General features: G+C 38.3%; 2 protein-coding genes across 11 annotated transcripts in view; one reads left to right on the top strand and one right to left on the bottom strand.

Moving 5' to 3' along the window:
- Positions 1-9,816, top strand: part of fam193a (family with sequence similarity 193 member A) — a 59,164-nt gene extending 49,348 nt beyond the window's left edge. For all 9 annotated transcript variants that reach the window (XM_062977904.1, XM_008109067.3, XM_062977897.1 and 6 more), the window contains 3 exons: positions 3,754-4,513; positions 6,788-6,869; positions 8,977-9,816. In XM_062977904.1, the coding sequence (XP_062833974.1) occupies positions 3,754-4,513; positions 6,788-6,869; positions 8,977-9,070 (936 nt within the window). In that variant the 3' untranslated portion in view covers positions 9,071-9,816. The remainder of the gene's footprint in view (positions 1-3,753; positions 4,514-6,787; positions 6,870-8,976) is intronic.
- Positions 9,817-10,560: 744 nt separating this feature from the next.
- Positions 10,561-22,726, bottom strand: part of ecscr (endothelial cell surface expressed chemotaxis and apoptosis regulator) — a 28,924-nt gene continuing 16,758 nt past the window's right edge. Inside the window, exons 5-7 of one of the 2 annotated variants that reach the window (XM_062977906.1) lie at positions 19,671-19,710; positions 12,446-12,528; positions 10,561-11,502 (exon numbers count right to left, since the gene is read on the bottom strand). In XM_062977906.1, the coding sequence (XP_062833976.1) occupies positions 11,468-11,502; positions 12,446-12,528; positions 19,671-19,710 (158 nt within the window). In that variant the 3' untranslated portion in view covers positions 10,561-11,467. Of the gene's footprint in view, positions 12,529-19,670; positions 19,711-22,726 lie in introns of both variants that reach the window. The other variant, XM_062977905.1, reaches the window with a different exon arrangement.

Genomic DNA, 22,726 nt, shown 5'->3' with positions numbered 1-22,726 from the left:
GACAAATTGATGTAGCATGTTATAGTTTTATTTCATTTCATTTCTGTTAATACTTTTTCATGTGATAGAACAATATTATTTTTATTTAAGCCCACATGCCTAATATTTTATAAATGCTGTTGCCAGTAAACAGAAGATATTCTTTACTGTACTTCAGCTAGGATCTGTGTATAACTTTTACTCATTTTGATAACACCAATTTCTCCATTTAGGGAGGTGGGAAGAGAAACAAATCTATCTAATAGCAAAATTTTTATCAGGAAAACCTACTCAAATGGAACAATTAAAAATAAATTAAAGCCATTTAATCCACCCTGGTGGTAATTTGTGCAAATAAACATATTTCAGACAAATATAATCAGGAAACAAGGCCCTCTGAGAGCACTAATATTATTTGAACTAATTTGTAATGATAAGTCAACCCAAAGGACATGTATCAAAGTTATATTGGATAATGCTGGAAGTAAACTTTGTAACATTACATGGGTAAAGATTGATTTGAGAATCAGATCTAAGATTTAAAATAGAAGAGAAACTATGAGGCTTAATCTGGAAAGCTCAAGTGTATAAATAATATTCAGCACAACTGAGAGAAAATTCTTTGAAAACTATACATAGATTATACCATCTACTTCAACTACATAAAATTAATAATAAATTATGTTGGAGAAACTGTGGAGAATGGGATTGGACCCAAATGTGGCTAATGTGCCCAAAAGAACAAATATTTTGGGATAAAGTTCTATCATAGATAAAACACGTAGTGGGGGAAATTTCAGGGAAGCTCTGCTAATGATTTCTGTATTTGAAAGTGAGAATAAGTAACTGGTAAATAAAAACTGTATTTTGCTCATGTTATATGCTGTAACACTCAAAATAGTCAGAACCTGGAAAAATCTAGATAATTTATTAGCAAAAAAAAAGGGTTAAATAGAATATAGGCTATAGTGCTAACAGAAAAGTCAACCAATAAATCAAGATCAGGAAAAGGAGAAATAAAAGAAGATCTATTTGAAAATACATGGAAGCCATTTATTAGATACATGTGCAAAAGTAATGGCGAATTCAAACCACCAAATGACCCAAGAAAAAAATATGGATGAACAATTAGAAAAACATACCACAAGAACTGTATGTACCGGAGAAAATGTGAATAGCTAAAAGCATGAGGACTGACAGAGCTGTATTTTAATAAAGCTATGTGCACGATAGGGGTGTATAGAGCTGGGAATAGTCAATGTGACAATGCAATTGTATTGTGTTATTTGTTTCTTTAAATAATAATAATAATAGTAATAATAATAAATGATTCACTGGAATTTATGTCACAAGTACCACCTCCTAGCAGTAAAGAACTGGTGGGCTCATAAACCTGCAAAGGTAGTGGAAAATGAGCATGCAAAAATACTGTGGGACTTTTAAATCCAGACTGACAAAGTTCTGGAACACAACACACTAGACATCACAGTTGTGGAAATGAAAAAAGTTTGCATTATTGATGTTGCCATACCAGGTGACAGTCGAATTGACGAAAAACAACAGGAAAAACTCAGTTATCAGGGCCTTGAGATCGAACTGCAAAGGCTCTGGCATAAACAAGTACAGGTGGTCCTGGTGGTAATCGGCACACTGGGTGCTGTGCCAAAAGATCTTAGCTGACATTTGGAAACAATACACATTGACAAAATCACTATATGTCAACTGCAAAAGGCCACCTTACTGGGATCGGCACACATCATCCAAAAATACATCACACAGTCCTAAACACTTGGGAAGTAGTAAGTAAGTAAGTAAAAGTTTATTTGTATACCGCCCTCTCTCCCAAAAGGGACTCAGGGCGGTTTCCCATATAAAATCAGCATAAAACATTGTACAATAAAACACTGAAAACACTATAAAACGCTATAAGAATTAGAAACGAAAACAAAACATAACAATTGACTAAAACAATCACATAAGCAGAAGGAATATAATCATGTGTTTGACTTATGATTTTGTGATATGAATTCCAGCATATACATCTCGTTTGCTGTGTCATACTCTGTCTTTGTGTCAGTAACAATAATAATAAATATTTATATGCCACCCTGTCTTCTCAGGGGACTCAGGGCGGTTTCCAACATGATAAAAACAATACAATACAATACAAATTAAAGACTAACTAAAAAACCTTCTTGCCAGACTAGGAAATATTGAATATTTGATGCTGTTTTTGTTTATATTTTCTGTGTGTCAGGGGCGACTTGAGAAACTGCAAGTTGCTTCTAGTGTCAGAGAATTGGCTGTCTGCAAGGACGTTGCCCTGGGAATGCCCAGGTGTTTGATGTTTTACCATCCTGTGGGAGGCTTCTCTCATGTCCCCACATTGGGGAGCTAGAGCTGACAGACGGGAGCTCACCCTGCTCACCGGATTCAAACTGCCGGCCTTTCGGTCAGCAGTCCTGCCAGCGCTAGGGTTTAATCCATTGCGCTACCAGGGGCTCCTATATGTACAATGAAGCTCCTCATCTCTTTCTTTTCCATGGTGTTCCACTGTTGATCTATCTATGAGTTAGTCTTCAGCTGTATCCTCAACCTGTATGGTTTTGTAATTGTTGAAATATGTTCCAGGGATTTGTATGGCTTCAATTTTATGATTGTGTGTGCTTTTACAGCCATCCCCAATAATACAAATCATGGTTTTGAAAAAGAAAGAACCGGATTTAAGAGGAAAACAATCATAAGATAGAAATTTGGTGGCTATTCTTCTAGTTAATTCAATATGAATAGTGATGAAACTGCAGTACAGTGTTCCCTCGCTACTTCGTGGTTCTCTTTCTGCAGATTCGCTGTTTCGTGTTTTTTTAATAAACACTAAAATAATAGTATAAATCATAAAATAATATTGTTAATTCCTCTTTTTACTTCCTTCCTAAGGAGAAGGAAGGAAGGAGGAGCCGAAGGGAGAGAAAAGGAGGCTGAAGCAGCTTTGTTTTCGCCTCAAGCGTCCATGCGCATGCTTGTGAGGCGAGGAGGGGACAGAAACGCTACTTGCCAGTGAGACTGTAAACAACACAAATATAGTGTCCCTACTTCACGGATTTTCACTTATCGCGGGTGGTCCTGGAACGTAACCCCCGCGATAAGTGAGGGAACACTTTATACTAGTTGGATCAAAATGATTGTTTTAAAGAGAATCGATAAATGCCACTGAAGATGATCTCGCTGAATAGTCTTAGCTTACATGTTTTTACTTGCATGCTACAAAGAAAGAGGAATAACTTTCCATCTAGTAGTAGCTGATTTATAACATATTTTCTAGAAAGCTTACTGATTATCTATTTATTTGGACTGATTTCATATTCTCGACTGGTATCCTGTTAGTCCTAATTACAGTAGATCCAGTCAGTCAATTATTGAATGCTGAGTCAGTACATAGGTAATTCTCTCTGATTTTTTGAGTCTTCTCAAAAGAACTTAGACATCAGTTTTGTATACTTATAAATAGCAAGGAAAGAGGAAGTGCATCCAGAAGAAGGGGTTTTTTTGGGCTGAGATTTGTGATATGTGTTTAAATCATGTGATCCATTTTCTTCACAGTCTTGTAAGAAAGTGCATGAGAAGTGACTTTCGTGTTGTAGCAGTATGCAACTGTCTTGTGTATTAATGCTGTGAAATGAATGACATCAAAGAATGTTTTTGCATCATTTATTTTGGAATCTCGATTGTCACTTCCAAGTTTGTTAAAATAAAAACAAATGGCTGTTTTCACAGTTAAAAGAAAAGTCCCAGGTTGGAACAGAATCTGGAACTCAACAGCAACGGCAGCAAATTGAGCACCAAGGAGATGAGGCACAACAGCTACAAACTATAAAGAAAAAGAAGAAGAGGGCAAACACCAGCTGTGAAAAAGTGAAAATAGTTACTCAGAATTGTGAAGCAATGAGAAAGCCTTCCTCGGGTGCCTCGGAAAGCCTTCAGAGTGAGCTACTGGGGAAAAGAGAGATACCATCTGATTCTCTGTCAAAACACACAGATGATGTTGAGCAGGGGCCCGCTTCTGAAAATTTCTGTGAACCTTGTGATCCAACAAAGGATCGAGACTCACAGCTGCTCTTCAAGACTGAGATGACAGTGAAATCACATGAGCCCCTTTCTTTGCTCCTTAATATAATGCATAATCACACGGAAGATAATAGCAAAGAGCAAATAACGCAGATAAGTAAGCTGTTTGCTCAGCAGTTGAAGAAGCCTTGCAAAGGAACAGATAGTCAGCCTAGGATAAAAAATAAAATGAAATCCAAATTAAAAGTCACAGATCTGCAGTCACATGCTGCCTCCCAAAAAGAAGAGAAAAAAGTAAGTGCTAAGAAATCTAAGCAAATGAATCCAGTAACAAAATCATCTTTTGTGAGAACCTCCTTTTTTCCAAGTGAACAATTGCATAATAAGCAGCTATTGCAAGATTCTTCTCAGCCGAAAGTCAAGAGCAAGAAAAACAAAAAGAAAAGTGACAAAGGAAGCTCATCAATTGGTAAGGCTGTATTTAATCAACAAATTAGTTTGATTTAAATAATTCTTTAAAAAAATCTTCAACCACTCCCAATAGCTCTTAAAAACAATATAAGAAGTGAGAAGAACTGGCATACCCCCAAAAGCAAATGTAGAGATGTGGATGGGGATTTGGACTTTATATGTAAATAGTCTAAGGTTCAGTCCTTAGCTTTTCCAGTTTGGTTTGGAAACATTCCATTAAAAACGTGTAATGCTGATGCTAAGTAGTACAAACAGTTGAGGCTGTTTTTGATTTGGGTGGTTGAAGATGCAGTTTAAACTAGAAGGACCAACGGTCTGATTCAGCCATCTTCTTATGTTCTTTCTTGTACAGTAGCATTTTTTTAAATTAAAAAAAAAGGAAATCCTTCATGTACAATAAACAAATATCCCATTCTTTAGTGCAGGAGGCTTAAAAAAACAATTGATTGCTTATCTGGCTGTCAGGTACTGGAGAAATGTTTGAATGACGGAAGACAAATAAAGAATGAATGTTTGAAATGCAACATGTAGTGTGGTTTAGTAGTAGATTAAGACTTGGACCCTCAAGTGAAGTCATGAAACTTACTGAATGACTTTAGATTAGTCGCTATTTCTTGCCTCCCTGGCCCTACAGATTGTTGTTGTAAGGACAAAACAAGAATAGAAAGCTCACTGAAGGAAAGACTGAATATACATTTAACAAATAAGTGCAAAAATCTTGTGATACATTTAAGAGTCCCAACCCTCGTTCAGCATTAGTTTTTATGAACTCTTGCCTGCTTTTTCATGTGCTTGAATGCAGCCTTGATAGACTGCATTGACCCATCTTAAGTACTAATGTATATAATTTTAAACTTTCTAAATCTTTTAATTCATTATTATGTTTAATGTTACTAAAGTCTATTTACATTATATTTAACATTTAAACTGTTTTAACCTGCTTGATTTTGGACTAAGAGTGATAAATTGGAAACAAGCCAACCTGGTAACCAGGTGAAGAATGAATAAAATATAAAAAATACACTATCCTTTTAGATAATTTTAAGTTTCTTAATGTAGCTTCATTTCCTTATTTACACTTAGAGTTTGGGAGATTTAAAAGAAGGTGCACAGGTTTTTGCAAGAAGGAAATCAACTTTCCTTCTCCCCAAAGGTGAAAACAGTAGCAGTATACCCCAAGCTGAGCGATAATGATTTTGGAAAGTTTCGTCTCACTCTTTCCTGTGCTGTATCAAATAATTTGCTGAGCAGCGTCAAATTCCATCATGGGAGCAGCATTACATTCTGTTCCTTTGGGTGCATTCTGTAAGCATTCCATGTTTCCTTGTTGACATGGAAGTGAAAACAAATGTTTCCCAGAGACAGGTTTTCCTGCTTTTTTTTGTATTGATTGAATAAGCGCAGAATAATTGACATCATTTCCTTGCCCTGCTTTCATAATTGCTTGGACTTTTAAGTGCTGTCAAATACATGTTCTTGTAGAGAGTATCATGTGCACAGGTACATTTTTTAAAAGGACTAGAGTTCGCTTGTGTCACTCTTTTAAAATAAAAATTGTATTTTCCACCTGCTTAAGTAGTTCTAAATACGTAATGTCTTGGTAGCCCCATTTCACAACCTTACAGAATAGTATATTCCCACCAAATGAAAACTTTTACATATTGTTTTCAAATTACAATCCCAGTGTGAAACATCTAACATAGGACCCACAAACATTTGCAATTTTAATGAACACATTAAATTTCTAAAAGGTATTGCTCGTAAATTGAATGTGTGTAGTTTAAAAAACGTAGCTTCTTTTAAAAGACGGACAAGATCCTGCATTAGAAATTATTTGTTATTTTACAGTGACATGACTTTGTCTCTGACAAAAAAAAACACAATTCTTCTAGTGAATTGTGATACTGCAGTTGATCTCCCTTGCACAACACGCACTGGTAGAGATGCCTCACTGTATTGTCAGAATTCTGTTGCACAATGAGGTCCATAGCACTATGATGCCGATTGTGCAAAAAGGCCCATAGTGCTATGATGACTGCACTTGTACAGTCATCCCAAAGACCTAGCTGTGTCTTTACTCTCCTCCTGAGAGTACAGATGAGGTACAGTGGCACAGTTCAACTTTACGTGATCATAAATCGATTTACAATGATGTAATTAACTAACAATAGCTAGCAGTATGTTTATTATCCAGTTTCCTTTAGTGTACCTATTGTTTTCCAAATTAAAAGCTATCTGAAATTAATTTTGTTCATGCAATATGATTTTGCAGACGATGTGTTTTTGCCTAAAGATGTTGATCTAGACAGTGTGGAAATGGATGAGACAGAGCGAGAAGTGGAATATTTTAAAAGGTAAGACAAACTTTCTTTTGCTGTCATATCCAGACCAGAAATTTGATACTTGCTTTGTTCCAGGTTGATCACTGAGCAACTGTTCTTGCCAGTAGTGAAGATGAGATAATATTGTAACAAAGGCACATTTTCTTCCTTTTATCAGAATTATTATTATTATTATTATTATTATTATTATTATTATTATTATTATTATTATAATATTTATACCCCGCTTTATCTCCCCAAAGGGGACTCAAAGTGGCTTGACATAAAAGCATTAGTATACAATTTAAAATATATAACTATACAGACATAAAAACAATTAAACACAAACAGCACTAAACCTTCACAGTTAAAATCCATTAAAAACATATTCAAAGTTAAAAACCACAGCACTCCTTCCTAGATCTTAAACACCTTCATCTTTAAAAGCTTGCCTGAAAAAAAAATGGCTTTAGCCTGCTACTGGAAGGACAGCAGGGAAGGACATCATTCTGGCTTCCCTGGGCAGGGAGTCAGGGGGCAGCCAGCGAGAAGGCTCGCTCTCTCATCCCCACCAATGAAGCTTGAGATAGAGGTAGGACTGAGGGAAGGGCCTCTCCTGAAATTCTCAAGGCCCAGACAGATTCGTTCAAGGAAATGTAGTTGGCCAGATAGCCTGGACCTGAATTGTCTAGGGCTTTAAAGGTCATAACCAGCACTTTGAATTGTGCTCGGAAACAGTGCTGGAATAAATTTCAGTTGATTTCAAGATGTGCATATGCCTTAGTAGACAGCCATTACTTCTTCCAGGCTGCTGTGAATTCCATCCCTGCTTCAGTATTACTATATTCTCAAAAACAAAACCATGCATTAATGAAAAGATGGCTGTGCTACTGTGCTTCTATGAAATGAAATTCTAGTTTTGAAATGAGAACAAAGCTTTCAGTTATCATTGATTAAAGATTATTTGTGTCATATCTTCCATCTTGGTGTCATTTTTAGTGCAGTATCAAAATGTAATTTTTAGTTAACATTATTTAGAGGAGTGCATGTTGAATTTTTAAAAATTGTGTTTCAGTACTGCCATAGTTTTATGACACTTAATAAAACCTTTAATGTAGCTTATGCATTTTTGTACTTTTCGGAATGGTGCTTAGAGAAATGTGAGCTGAGCAAGATCAAGGAAATGGAAAATAATTTTTGGTACCAGCTTTGTAGCAAAGGGAAGGGTTCTTTGCCAAAACCTCTGTTGTTTATATCAAAGAAAAAGTTAAACAGTCATACGTTTCAGCCTCTCTGCAGGAGGAAACATCTATAGAGAATGATAAGAGTGGGGGATCCTCAGATAAGGATATTGTTGTGGGACAAATGGAAAACCTAGTCCCTTGTTTGCTCACCTCTTCAGGCCATTACACTGATTATTTAAAAACAGGAATGCCTGGATGTGTTAACTGTGAGTCAGTAAGATATACATCTGTTTCCTGGTGAGTAATTCTCTCTAAAATTGATAAGGTTAATTCTGAAGGAGCCAAGCTTAGGCTCCACAATCAAGTTTTATAGAATATCATATTCTGTGAGGACAAGGACAATTATTTTATCATGCAAATGAGTTCCATTTATTGTGGTTTGGGTGTTTTGGCTGTCTGCAAGGAAAAGGGAATGTTGGTTAATTAGTTTGTATGCCAAGGAGAGCCATATCCAAAGATGAGGTCAGTGCCTCTACCTTGATTGTGGTGTTGAATTAGCCATTCTAGTATATAAAATGCATTTTTCTTTAATCGTCATGCATTCTCCACATGTTTTCAAAGGAAACTGTGGTTATTTACCACCATAGCTCTGAAATCTAATGTGGTAGTTTTGACAGTTGGGACTGCAATTTTATTTCAAGACCTCTAACTTTAAAATAATTTGTTTTTAAAATGTTCTACAAAGTTAGTTATTTTTTTGACCTGCAGAGTAAAAGTAATATTTTCTCATTATCTTCTTGCATTGTTAAAACCAGCTCTGTTCATATGTGAAGGTATGTAGTACTAAATGTATTAAGTGTGAGGTTTTAGTCCATTGCAAATCGGAGAGATGCAAAAGATAGCAATAGTCTTCTCCAGTGAGTGATGGTTCTTCTTTTCATGTGTTTTCCTTCCAGATTCTGCTTGGATTCTGCCAGACAGACAAGGCAAAGACTGTCTGTCAATTGGTCAAACTTTACCTTGAAGAAAGCAACTTTTGCTGCTCACTGAAAGACCGTCTGGAATATGAATATTATGGAATTTAATGACTAACCTCACCTTCTCCTATACTGAGAACTGTTGTGGCCTTGAGACATAACTTCATTTGTCATGCTGTGTGGATCCTCACCGATTATGTAGCCCTTTCCCAGATTATTCTAGAAGACTGAAAAATTGCTGCTTTATCTTTGCATTTACTAGTTTTCGTGACTGAATTCTGTGAATGGGACTTGAATCTGACTGTAGCCTGAAGTTGTTGAAATCAGAAAAATAGCATGTTTCCAGTTTTTGGAGAAACTTTTAGCCTCAAACATTTTAAACAGTACTGTTGAAAATAGACTCCTTAATGGCCTTCAGCTGCTTGTGGCTCTTGCCATTGAAACTATGGCTTGTTCATCCAACAGTGCAACAAATCCAGGCAACTCTGTATTTTTCCTCTCTAGACTTCTCCAAACAAAGAACCACGGGAAAACATACTCCTTTGGGACAAGCATTTACCTTTGTTTTCCGCAGTCTACTGTTAAGAATGTTTCCAAGTTAAGCTGTTTGTGTTTTGATTTCTGATTTATAGCCAGCTTGTGTAAAAATACTTGCAGAAGAAGGTTAACAAAGCAGAGTGTTCATACTCATGTATCAAATCAGTAAAATTGTATAACTGCATTAACACTGAGGACTCTGGCTAATTTTAACATATTGTTAAATAATATTAAAATCATGCCTTTCTTGTTGAAAGACGGAATATATTAGCAATCACAAAAGACTTCTGTGGTTTTTGCTGCCCTAAAAGATGATGATGGAAACCAGTGTCTAGAAAGCACTGTGAATGAAACAGGACCATACATTGATGATCTTTTGTTTTTATATGTTTTCCATTTTGCAGGAAATAAAAAATTGGTGAGGTCATATTTAAAATCTAGGACAAAATATGTGACACCCCCCCCCCCCCCCCCGAAAATAATATACAGTACGTGAAAAATGTTAAGCTCAGATTATTAGGTTTTTAGGTGGCAGTTGTTGGAATGTAACATGATAAATACAACCAGAAGGAACAAGTTAAATTAGAATAATGGATTAATTTATATTTTGTGGTCCCCTTTCTGGCATTCCAGTTTGAGGCTATATTTTTGTTCTCACATTTCTGTGTGCTGCTGGAGCAATCTCTTAATGCAAGAAGGATGCTACCACAAATATAATTCATGCATTGTCATGATTTCATCCAGGCAAAGATGGAGATCAGATAGAATTGGATTGCAAGGATTGAAGCATCAAAGTTTGTTAGAATCCTATGCTCCCTCAGAGGTTGGTCTTGCTCCAATAATTATGTAATGCTAGCCTTGCAAAAAAGAGGTTTCAGGGATTAACTATTTTCACAACAACGGTGAGTGACAGCCATTTGTTCCAAATCCAGGAAGTTCTGTTCTCATGCATCAGGGCATACAGGCCCCCTCTCTGTCCCCAGTTCTAGAACTTGAATAAGAAACACAACAGGGTGAGCACAAAGATAAAAGACAGCTGAATAGCACCTATATTTTAATCATCTTTTTACAACTCTTCATGATAAGAGTTTCTGAGAAGAACATAAACCATTTCACATCTCCTCCTGATGGTCTGCAAGGGTGATGCTCACAATATGTAAATAAGAAAAGAGAAGGGAGGTTATGCAGCAAAATAATACCTTTACATTCTTTAGACAGGTTTCTGTGTACTATATTAAATGGAAAGGGGTGTTTTAGAGGCAAGTTATTGGTCAAACAATGGCCCCAGTAAGGGCTATCTAAGGTAAGGAAGTAGCACTTGAGGCATTTTTTTCTACAGGACTGATGGTAAGACCAACTTCCTCCAGTGTTGTGTTTTCTGGTCTTTTAGATGTCAGCTCCCATTAGGTCAACCAGAAATTGGGGTTCATGAGAGTTGAAATCCAATATATCTGGAGGCTATTGGGTTGAGGAAGACTACATTGTAAATTACAGTGTGTCCCTCTGCCACCAAGAAATGGTTAGGTGTCAAGGAAAAGTGCCTATTATGGAGTAATAGAAGACTCACTCATTAAATTACCACCTGCCCCATTCAACAGCATTGCCATGGGGAATGTTCCCAGGGAGCAATGGGCCAAGGATCTGCATCTAACTCAGAGTCTCACCAGCAAAATGACTATCAGATATCACAGTAAGGTCTACTTTGCATTCTGCAGGGTGACTCTTTTTAAAGGTTCAGGTATAAAAATACTGGTAAAGACATCTGTCTTTATTCTTGGAGAGCCACCGCCAGTCAGAATAACCAGTACTGAACTAGATTAACCAGTGGTTGCATTTATGGCAGTTTCTTGTGTCTGTATCCCAGGCAGAAACAATAATTAAATGCACTGTATCTTCCCACTACAACAAATAATGCAAGCTTTTAAATGTTTCCTTATTCTTCATATGTAACCATTGACTTCATGGGATCTAGAAAAGCAAGACAAAATTAGCAGATATCAGTGGTCTAAATCCAAAACACAAATTTACCTAGTCACTATATTCTTGGACAGGTTTAGTTTTTCTGGGAAAATCAATCTTTTCTATAGTCTATAAGGATTTAGTAGTTCTTGGAGTGCACATTTTCCTGCTTATGTTTTGGAGGAGATGGAGCAGTGAGTTTTGTTGTACTTGCTTTGCTAAGTTATTAGATGCCGTTTGGCTCCTCCCCTGTATTTTCCCATTCATGCTTGCCATTATAAGAACAATTGTGCTAAAATTTGTTTGCTTTCTTCATTCCCATTACTATTTCCTTTTGTATCATTTTACATTGTAAGACTCTAGGAACTGACTTCTTCCTTTTTAATCAATGTACAATCATCTACAATGTACATTTCTCAATTTAGCTTTATAAATGACTCTAATAATTTGCTGGACTTGAATATGGACATTGAGTTCCAGAAGCACACTTTTATAGACAAGATGATGAGAGATTCTAAGAAAGACTATTATATATGTCCCTTAACTATGTAGTTGACATCATGATTGATTACACTTTTGATTTGGTTGTTATGGCCATTTTAATATAGAACAAAATTTTTCAGAATGAGACACGGTAGTTAGTCATAAACTGTCTTATAGCACATTAAAAACTAACAAGTTTTATTTGACATTAATCTATGTCCCACTACTTCAGATGCAAAATTATTCATTATTAACATAGCATGACTTCTATGTTATCCCATAAAAGATTATGAAAACTACCAATTAACTAAAAGCATGTGTTCTGTATTTTATAGTGGAATTAGCTTGCAGACTGAGCACAGCTTTAGCAGGTTATTTGCCTTCTTGGCCTGTCTGGACTATTCATGCTATAAAGCCTATACAAATACTTGTACTCCTTGCAGAAATCTCTTTGTTCCCTGCTCTTTACCTTTGTTGTTACTTGTATTTAAATCCTTCATGGAGACCAACAAGACATTCTTCATGCCAGCTGTAGTTTCTGCATCAGAGCAGCTGCCAAAAAAGAGAGGAAACATGGCACATTACTTTGATTCCTTAATAACTAAACATGTTCCTCCCTGTTGCAAACAGGTAAAAGAGAATACAAAGCCTGGGGATCATTTATTGGTGACTTGTTGTTTTAATTCTTCCAACTGTGTGATCAAATAATAATAATAATAATAATAATAATAATAATAATAATAATAATCTGTTATAATCTGTTAATAATAAACATCTGTTGAACCACCAGGAACCTTGACAGCAAGACAACAAGAGCTCAAGGATAAGATCATGGCTCATGCTGCAGCAAATGCAATAAGACAGCGGCTCCCAACTCTAAAAACAGTGCCCAAGAGACACCTGGCGCCTCTCATGAAAGATGTGAATGCAGCACTCTCCACTGTCCAAATAACATCAATTGAACAAACAAACCAGTTTGCCTACAGTGCAGCAGTGATAGTAACAGAAGAACTTGGGCTCCTACAACCAAGGCAGCCCCAAAGAAAATCGACTGGAAAACCAAAGTGGAAGGTCAGGCTAGAGTTGAAAATCAAGAAACTTAGATCAGATGCAAGTAACCTGAAAAATATGAAAGAGAGGAAACTGAAGAATGACAAAATCAAGCAATACCTGATCCGAAAGTACTGGCTGAACACCAGAAAAATTGAAGAAGCTTTGGAAATCGTGAAAGAACAAATTACAGCAACAGCCAGAAAAATTGAAAGGTATGAAGCCAGAATCATCCAGTACAGACAAAATCAACTGTTTCAATCAGACCAAAGACGGTTCTACCAGAGTCTGAACCAAACAACAGACACAGTAACCATAAAGCCAGAGAAAACTGCAACAACAAAGTTCTGGAAAGAACTTTGGGAAAATAATAAAAACTACAACAAAAACGCTGGGTGGATAAAGGAGTTTGAAGGAAAATTCTCACAGAACAAAATGGAACTGATGGAAATAACAACTGAAATGATCAGCAAACGAGTGCAAAAAGTCAAGAACTGGACATCGCCTGGTAGTGATCAACTTCATGGATTTTGGCTCAAACATCTGATTAGTTTACATGGAAAAATGGCCCAACAATTCAATGAGATGCTGCAGAAAGGAAGTATCAGTGAATGGCTAACAACTGGAAGAACATACCTGATACAAAAGGATCCAGCAAAAGGAGCAGCACCAGGAAACTACAGGCCAATAACGTGTCTGCCCACTATGTTTAAACTACTGACTGGCATCATAGCTGACAGAATTCAAGACTATCTTGAAGAAAAAAACATCTTGCCAGATGAACAGAAAGGCAACAAACGGAAAAGCAGGGGCACAAAAGACCAGTTATTGATTGACAAAATGATTCTGGAGAACTGTAAGAGCCAAAAAGCTAATCTTCACATGACGTGGATTGACTACAAAAAGGCCTTTGACTCGCTCCCACACAGCTGGATCATCAAGTGCCTGGACGCCATCGGGATTTGTAAAACAGTTGGCACCTTCATTGAAAACATGATGGAGCACTGGAAAACTGAACTGCTTGTTGGAAATGAAAGCTATGGACTTGTCAACATCAGGAGAGGAATTTTCCAGGGAGATTCATTGTCCCCTCTGCTTTTCATTATTGCCATGATCCCTCTGTCAACAATCTTACAAAAAACAAATCTCGGCTATCAAATATCTAAGAATTCTCACAAAATTTCACATTTGATGTACATGGATGACCTGAAGCTATATGGGAAAACGGAAACTGAAATCCAGTCTCTGACCAACACTGTCCGAATTTTTAGCACTGATATCAACATGGAGTTTGGTTTGGACAAATGTTCGACAGTGGCATTGAAGAAGGGGAAAATCATTGAAAGTGAGGGCATAAATATGCCCAATGGCCAAACAATAAAGTGTCACCAGCCAGAGGCCTATAAATATCTGGGCATACTACAGCTGGACAACATCAAGCATGAACATGTGAAAACTGTGGTCAGCAAAGAATACACACAAAGGGTCAGAAAAATTCTCAAAAGCAAGCTCAATGGAGGCAACACCATCAAGGCCATAAACACCTGGGCCATACCTGTCATAAGATATACTGCTGGCATTATAAATTGGACACAGGTGGAACTGGACAATTTGGACAGAAAAACAAGAAAACTCATGACCATTCATCATTCACTGCACCCTCGCAGTGATGTTGACCGGCTATATCTGCCTAGAAGATCAGGGGGCAGAGGACTCTTACAAGTAAAACAAGCAGTCAAAGAAGAAGAACATGCCCTGGCAGAATATGTCAAGCAAAGTGAAGAACCTGCTTTGATTGAAGTCAAAAATCAGAAACTCCTCAAAACACAGCAGACAAAAAACCAGTACAAGAAAACCGCACTACAAACTAGAGCTGACAGCTGGCACAACAAAACACTGCATGGAAAGTTCCTTGACAAAATTGAAGGAAAAGCTGATAAGAAGACCTGGCTCTGGCTCACGAATGGGACCTTGAAGAAGGAGACAGAAGGCCTGATCCTTGCAGCCCAGGAGCAAGCCATCAGAACAAATGCAATTAAGGCCAAGATTGAAAAATCAGCTGATGACCCAAAATGCAGACTGTGCAAGGAAACCGACGAAACCATTGATCATATCCTCAGCTGCTGTAAGAAAATCGCACAGACAGACTACAAACAGAGGCACAACTATGTGGCCCAAATGATTCATTGGAACTTATGCCTCAAGTACCACCTCCCAGCAGCAAAGAATTGGTGGGATCACAAACCTGCAAAAGTATTGGAAAATGAGCACGCAAAGATACTGTGGGACTTCCGAATCCAGACTGACAAAGTTCTGGAACACAACACACCAGACATCACAGTTGTGGAAAAGAACAAGGTTTGGATCATTGATGTTGCCATCCCAGGTGACAGTCGCATAGATGAAAAACAACAGGAAAAACTCAGCCGCTATCAGGACCTCAAGATTGAACTTCAAAGACTCTGGCAGAAACCAGTGCAGGTGGTCCCGGTGGTGATGGGCACACTGGGTGCTGTGCCAAAAGATCTCAGCCGGCATTTGGAAACAATAGACATTGACAAAATCACCATCTGCCAACTGCAAAAGGCCACCCTACTGGGATCTGCACACATCATCAGAAAATACATCACACAGTCCTAGACACTTGGGAAGTGTTCGACTTGTGGTTTTGCGAAACGAAATCCAGCATATCTATCTTGTTTGCTGTGCCATACAACGTCGTTGTGTTGATAATAATAATAATAATAATAGCTGATAAGGAGAAGACCTGGCTCTGGCTCACGAATGGGACCCTGAAGAAGGAGACAGAAGGCCTGATCCTTGCAGCCCAGGAGCAAGCCATCAGAACAAATGCAATTAAGGCCAAGATCGAAAAATCAGCTGATGACCCAAAATGCAGACTGTGCAAGGAAACTGACGAAACCATTGATCACATCCTCAGCTGCTGTAAGAAAATCGCACAGACAGACTACAAACAGAGGCACAACCATGTGGCCCAAATGATCCATTGGAACTTAGGCCTCAAGTACCACCTCCCAGCAGCAAAGAACTGGTGGGATCACAAACCTGCAAAAGTATTGGAAAATGAGCACGCAAAGATACTGTGGGACTTCCGAATACAGACTGACAAAGTTCTGGAACACAACACACCAGACATCACAGTTGTGGAAAAGAAAAAGGTTTGGAGCATTGATGTTGCCATCCCAAGTGACAGTCGCATTGATGAAAAACAACAGGAAAAACTCAGCCGCTATCAGGACCTCAAGATTGAACTTCAAAGACTCTGGCAGAAACCAGTGCAGGTGGTCCCGGTGGTGATGGGCACACTGGGTGCCGTGCCAAAAGATCTCAGCTGGCATTTGGAAACAATAGACATTGACAAAATTACGATTTGCCAACTGCAAAAGGCCACCCTGCTGGGATCTGCGCGCATCATCTGAAAATACATCACACAGTCCTAGACACTTGGGAAGTGTTCGACTTGTGATTTTGTGATATGAAATCCAGCATATCTATCTTGTTTGCTGTGTCATAATAAAATAATAGTAATAATAAACAACTTTATACCCCACAACGACTCTCAAATTTAGATCAAAGTTCCTGAAATAAACTTTAAACACTAGGTTTGAATTTTTTTTTCAAACTGACTTAATGTCCAGTCGCGTCTGACTCTGTGGGTTGGTGCTCATCTCCATTTCTAAGCCGAAGAACCAGCGTTGTCCATAGACACCTCCAAGGTCATGTGGCCAGCATGACTGCATGGAGCACCATTACCTTCCCACTGGAGTGGTACCTATTGATCTACTCACATTTGCATTTTTTCGAACTGCTAGGTTAGCAGAAGCAAATGCTAACAGCAGGCGCTTACTCCGCTCCCCAGATTCGAACCTGCGACCTTTCGGTCCGCAAGTTCAGCAGCTCAGCGCTTTAACATGCTGCGCCATTGGGGAGATAAAAACATAGATAAAAATAAAACAATAAAAGTAACAAAATAGTTTAAAACATAATTTCAATAAAACATAAGGATATCATACAGCCGCATGCAGTGAAATTGCCATAGTGCAATAGGCGTGGTCAGAGTATACAAGGGCTAAGGCATGGGATAGTGCAAGCAGCGTAGATAGGGCCGGGTAATGGATGAAATGAGAGCAGCAGCATAATCTTCTGGAACATAGGGGCTGGGCATATGTGACAAGGGACTAGGTGTTAGTATATTCAGGAATTGTAGTTTTCTCTCTTTTTTTGTGCATTCTATTTCTACAAGGGCTATCCAGAAAGTTCATGACGTTTTGGAATTAAAAATAAACAAAGTATAGGAGAAAACATTTACCATATTCAGTTGAAAGCCAGACCCAAATACTAGTTCCCACCATAGTCCCCACTGAAATCTAGGTAGTTATCATAGCGATAAAAGTGTTTGAAAAGCCCTCCCCCACCCAAGATTCCCGCCTGGCTTGCATCCTGAACCAGGCTGGCTTCCCTTCTCTCAGCTGTCAAATGGTGTGCTCAGCTTTCCGCAGGATCTTCCTCTATCGCTCTTTTGTTTTGCAGATGCTTGCAAGGAAGGTTTTTTGGGACAAGAAAGGTGTGCTTCTTGCAAAACCTTAGAAGAGCACCTTCTTTGCAAGCATCTGCAAAACAAAAGAGCGATCGAGGAAGATCGTGCGGAAAGCTGAGCGCACCATTTGACAGCTGAGAGAAGGGAAGCCAGCCTGGTTCAGGACGCAAGCCAGGCGGGAATCTTGGGTGGGGGAGGGCTTTTCAAACACTTTTATCACTATGATAACTACCTAGATTTCAGTGGGGACTACGGTGAGAACTAGTATTTGGGTCTGGCTTTCAACTGAATATGGTAAATGTTTTCTCCTATACTTTGTTTATTTTTAATTCCAAAACGTCATGAACTTTCTGGATAACCCTCGTATTTCAAAAACAAGCTGAAACAATCAGGTTTTCAGATCCTTACGAAAGATAGTCAATGTTGGAGCTCGTCTAATTTCCTGTGGGCTCCAAAGCCAGGGGGCCACCACCGAGAAGGCCCTCTCTCTCGTTCCCACCATCCATGCTTGAGACAGTGGCGGGATGGAGAGGAGGGCCTCCCCGACAGATCTTAGAGCCCGAGCTGGTTCATAGGGGGAGACGCAGTCTCAAAGATAAGCAAGACCCAAACCATTTAAGGCTGTATGGGCATAAAAACATAAGCACAAAAACAATACAACATAAGTTACAAAGTAAACGAACGACATCAGATGATAAAATTTAAAATTATAAAATGTAGTAAAACCTGCGGATAAACTGGGTGCCTTCAATTAATGAACTAAGGTGCTGAAATAAACAAATAGTTCTCATATGTAACCATTGTTGACTACTCAAGGTCAAAGGCCCATTTAAAAAGCCATAGAGCGAAAGGTTTGGCGAGTGGGTTGCTACTTTAATCTCTCTAGGGAGGGCATTCCAGAGCCAGGGAGCCACCACCGAGAAGGCCCTCTTCTCTCTCGTCCCCACCAACCATACCTGAGACTGTGGTGGGACCGAGAGAAGGGCCTTCCCAGCAGATCTCAGAGCCCACATTGGTTCATAGAAAGAGATGCGGTCTTGAAGATAGGTTGGACCCAAAACGTATATCAAAGCCCTCATTATGTTTCTCTCAAAAACTTCTTACATACTTCCACATTAGGGGGGCAGCTAGGTTTTTCAAACCTAGTGTTTGAGGTTTATTTCAGGAACTTTGACCTAAATTAGAGAGTTCATAATTTGTTTGTAAGAAATAAATAAATAAGGAATATAGTGGGGCCACGTACAGAAATATATGCCATAATATGTTTCAGAAGTAACTAGGATCCGTTCTTTCCATTTCTGCATTCTCCTCACCACCTTATTTAACTAAAATGCTAAATGGATTCTCACACTGATTCTAACATTTTACTTTAAGACCATCTCTTCCCACCCCTATTCTTAAAAAGCATGCAATTATACATCTCCACCAGATAAATACTGTATTTCACCCACCCACCAAATTCAGTGTCATGATAGGTGTTCAGCAGTTGAGGGCAGTGTAGAAAAAGGAAACTTTATAACTTTCTTCAGAGCATATGTATATATTACCTGTCCCCCTCCCCCTCCTCGTGTATTGAAACCCTAAGTAACTATTACCACCCTTAAGAATCCAAAAAGATCCTGAAAACGAAAACCGTAGGAAGGAAAACAGCAATGGTGAGTGAAAAAGGCACTGAAATAAGCTGAATGAGAAAAAGGGCAACGGGGCAATACAATTTATAACCAGTGCAGGCCTTAATGGGACTGGTTATTATTTTAAAATTTGGGGTAATCCAAACATCTACGTAATTTTTAGGAAATTCAATTTTGTTTTATCAGTCTACTTTCACATTCAGAAAAATTATCTGTCATATTGGTATCAGTGGCTGCATAATGGAGAGAAAGGGAAATGTTTGGCTGTCAATCCTAGTACACTGGTTGTAATTAATGTACATTCATAAAATTATATAATCTTGCTCGAATTTTCTTTGGAGCGACAATAGAACATAGTTCAGAAACAATGTAAGAAAGCAAATGGAAACTAACGTAGTTAGCAGCAGGAATATTTCATTTGTAACATACACAAAAAATGCAAGTAATATTATTACCTATAGGATACTACCGGATGCTGAGGTTTCTTTTTATCTGCTAAGAAAAGAGAAGACAATTATTTGTTCACATTCGATTCTGAAAGTGTGTACAGATAAGCTCTATATAAACTGTCAATGCTGTAGATTTTGTATTAACTGCGGATTTGTATTATCTATCCAGAGTTCAACTGTCTAGTGATCACAGAGGATTGGCAGAACAGATTGAGAAGATGTGGGTTGACTTGGAGCTTCTTATGAAACAACTGCATAATTATTTTACTTTTCAGCCAACCTATTACGTGCTCTTCGACGACATGCCTAGCTGTGCATTAGAGATCAGTTAGGCTGAAAAAGGAACATACGGTGGAGCAATGATAACCAACCAAAACAAAACAAAACAAAACAAAAACCATAAGCATCATATCTACCAAAACATGCAGTGCCTAGGCAGTTCTTTGGAGCTGCCTTTTGCATATTCACAATAAATTATTGCAGGCTAGATTTTCAGTGGAATGCTAAAAGCTAATGTCTAAATGTGAACATTCACATTTGTGACTCTTCCAAGAATTGGGTTGTTGTGAGTTTTCCGGGCTGCATGGCCATGTTCCAGAAGCATTCTCTCCTGATGTTTCACCCACATGTATGGCAGGCATCCTCAGAGGTTGTGAGGTATATTGGAAAACTAAGCAAGGGAGGTTTATATATCTATGGAAGGTCCAGGGTGGGAGAAAGAACTCTTGTCTTTTGGAAGCCAGTGTGAATGTCGTAAATAATCACCCTGATTAGCAATAATGGCCTTGCCAGCTTCGTGGCCTGGCTTCTTCCTGCCTGGGGGAATCCTTTGTTCAGAGGTGCTAGCTACCCTTGATTGATTCATGTCTGGAATTCCTCTGTTTTCAAAGTGTTGTTCTTTATTTACTGTTCGGATTTTAGAGTTTCTTGATTCTGGTAGCCAGATTTTGTTCATTTTCATGGTTTCTTCCTTTCTGTTGAAATTGTCAACGTGCTTGTGGATTTCAATGGTTTCTCTGTGTGAGATATGATAGTTGTTAGAGTGGTCCAGCATTTCTGTGTTCTCAAATAATATACAGTGTCCAAGCTGGTTCATCAAGTGTTCTGCTATGGCTGACTTCTCTGGTTGACTTAGTCTGCAGTGCCTTTCATGTTCCTTGATCCATGTTTGGGCAATGCTACATTTGATGGTCCCTATGTAGACCACAGCTGTCTGGTATATGATAGACTCCTGCAGAGGTGAGAGGATCCCTCTTCTCCTTCACTGAATGTACCATTTGTGGGTCTGTAGATAATTTGTAGATTGTGTTTCTTCATCAGCTTCCTTATGCGGTCAGTGGTTCCCTTGATATATGGTAAGAACACTTTTCCTCTGGGTTGATCTTTGTCTTTACTCTCGTAGCTTGTCCTTGGTCTTGCAACTCTTCTGATGTCTGTGGTGGAGTATCCATTGGCCTGTAGAGCCCAGTTTTGGTTGTTTTAGTTCACCTTGGAGGAGGTGGGGTCCACAGATTCTTTTTGCATGGTCTGCCAGGGCTTTGATTGTGTTTCCTTTTTGACTTGGATGATGGTTGGAGTTTTTATGAAGAATATTCCAAGAATATTGGTTGGTACAACATAGCAGCATCTGTTCAAATCCAATGTTTCCCTGCTTGGATATTTTAGATTTTATGTCCATTTTGAGATACAGTACAACCCCCTTATCTGCTGAGAACACAATTTAAGAACCCTGTGGATAGCTGTTTTCATTCCGTTAATTACAAGCAGAGACTACAGCTATAAGTGTGGATGGTTTGCAAACTCAGGTCCTAGAAAATGCCCTTAGAAAATTATGTTTGCTCTCTGAGTTGCCATGCACCTGTCCATGATTTAATTCTTTGCAAGTTTAAAGGCCCTCTTACACAATGTCATCTGTTTTAATAACATATGAGCAAAGCTATGTCATAAAAGGAAATGCGTTGGGAAAGAACTAGGTCCAAACTAGCGTACAAAAATGTGCAAGTGTGTGCATGTGTGAGGAAGGGGAGAGGTTGGATGATGCTTTCAGGGATCATCCTAAAGCATCTTGGGCTGTAAATGTTCCTACAGCTCTAGTACAAATGAAATCATATGGTAAAAACTGAAAAAATTATATGATCAGAAGAAAAACCAGAGTATACAAAATAAATAATGGGCCATTAAATACCAATTCAGCACCTAGTAACATTTTCAGAGAGAACAGAATGTGCTGAAAAACATTCCTAGCAGTTCAAAAGAAACTTCCTCAGGAAGGAAACTAATCAATTTTGAGTTTGCCTTAGGGATCCTTAAATGTGAAAGAGTCAAAATTTTGGCAGGTTAGGAAAATGTATGGTCAACCACAAACCAAAGTAGTCCCTACTAAGTATTTCTCATGGAAACATTTTGTGTATGTGTGTGTGTGTGTCAGGAGCGATTGTTTGTGCAGTTTAATAAACTTTCCCATGTTTTAATAATTGAACCAATTAAGGAATGACATTTATAACCCAGAAACAAAAATTGTGTTACATAGTGTTATCAGTGGCTTTGGTAGCCAGTAGAGACATTGACAGAAAGAGGAAAATAAAGAAGAAGACAAGAATGGAGTAATGGGGCGAGAAGGTAGAAGAGATTGAAAATATGGTGGAAAACATCAGTGGGGAGACACAGGCATCTTCTAGGAAATATATCTGATCTGATCAAACCAGAGCAGATTCAGGCTAGAGAGCGAAAGAGCACTGCTTGCTGTCCCTATCAAAATAAGACTATGGTTGATTTAAGAAAAATATGAAGATTAAAAAATAAACGCAAGACAGAACTTTGAAAATACCAGAAGTGAAACAAATAGAAGAGGAGGAAGGATGTGAAGAGATACCAAAAGGATATTCATAGAGCTATGGCAGACATTAGATTCAGTACATCTAATGTTTGATTTGGACATGAGCTCATGACTCAGCATTTTATATGGTTTTAATCTGTTAAATGATTTATATGTGTTTTATGTGTTGTTGAAGGCTTTCATGGCCGGGATCACAGGGTTGTTGTATGTTTTCCGGGCTGTCTGA

The sequence above is a fragment of the Anolis carolinensis genome, chromosome 4 (assembly GCF_035594765.1).
Source record: "Anolis carolinensis isolate JA03-04 chromosome 4, rAnoCar3.1.pri, whole genome shotgun sequence".
In the NCBI taxonomy this organism is placed as follows: Eukaryota; Metazoa; Chordata; class Lepidosauria; order Squamata; family Dactyloidae; genus Anolis; species Anolis carolinensis.
Note: the sequence above shows the minus strand (reverse complement) of the source record. Positions and strands in the feature narration are given on the sequence as shown.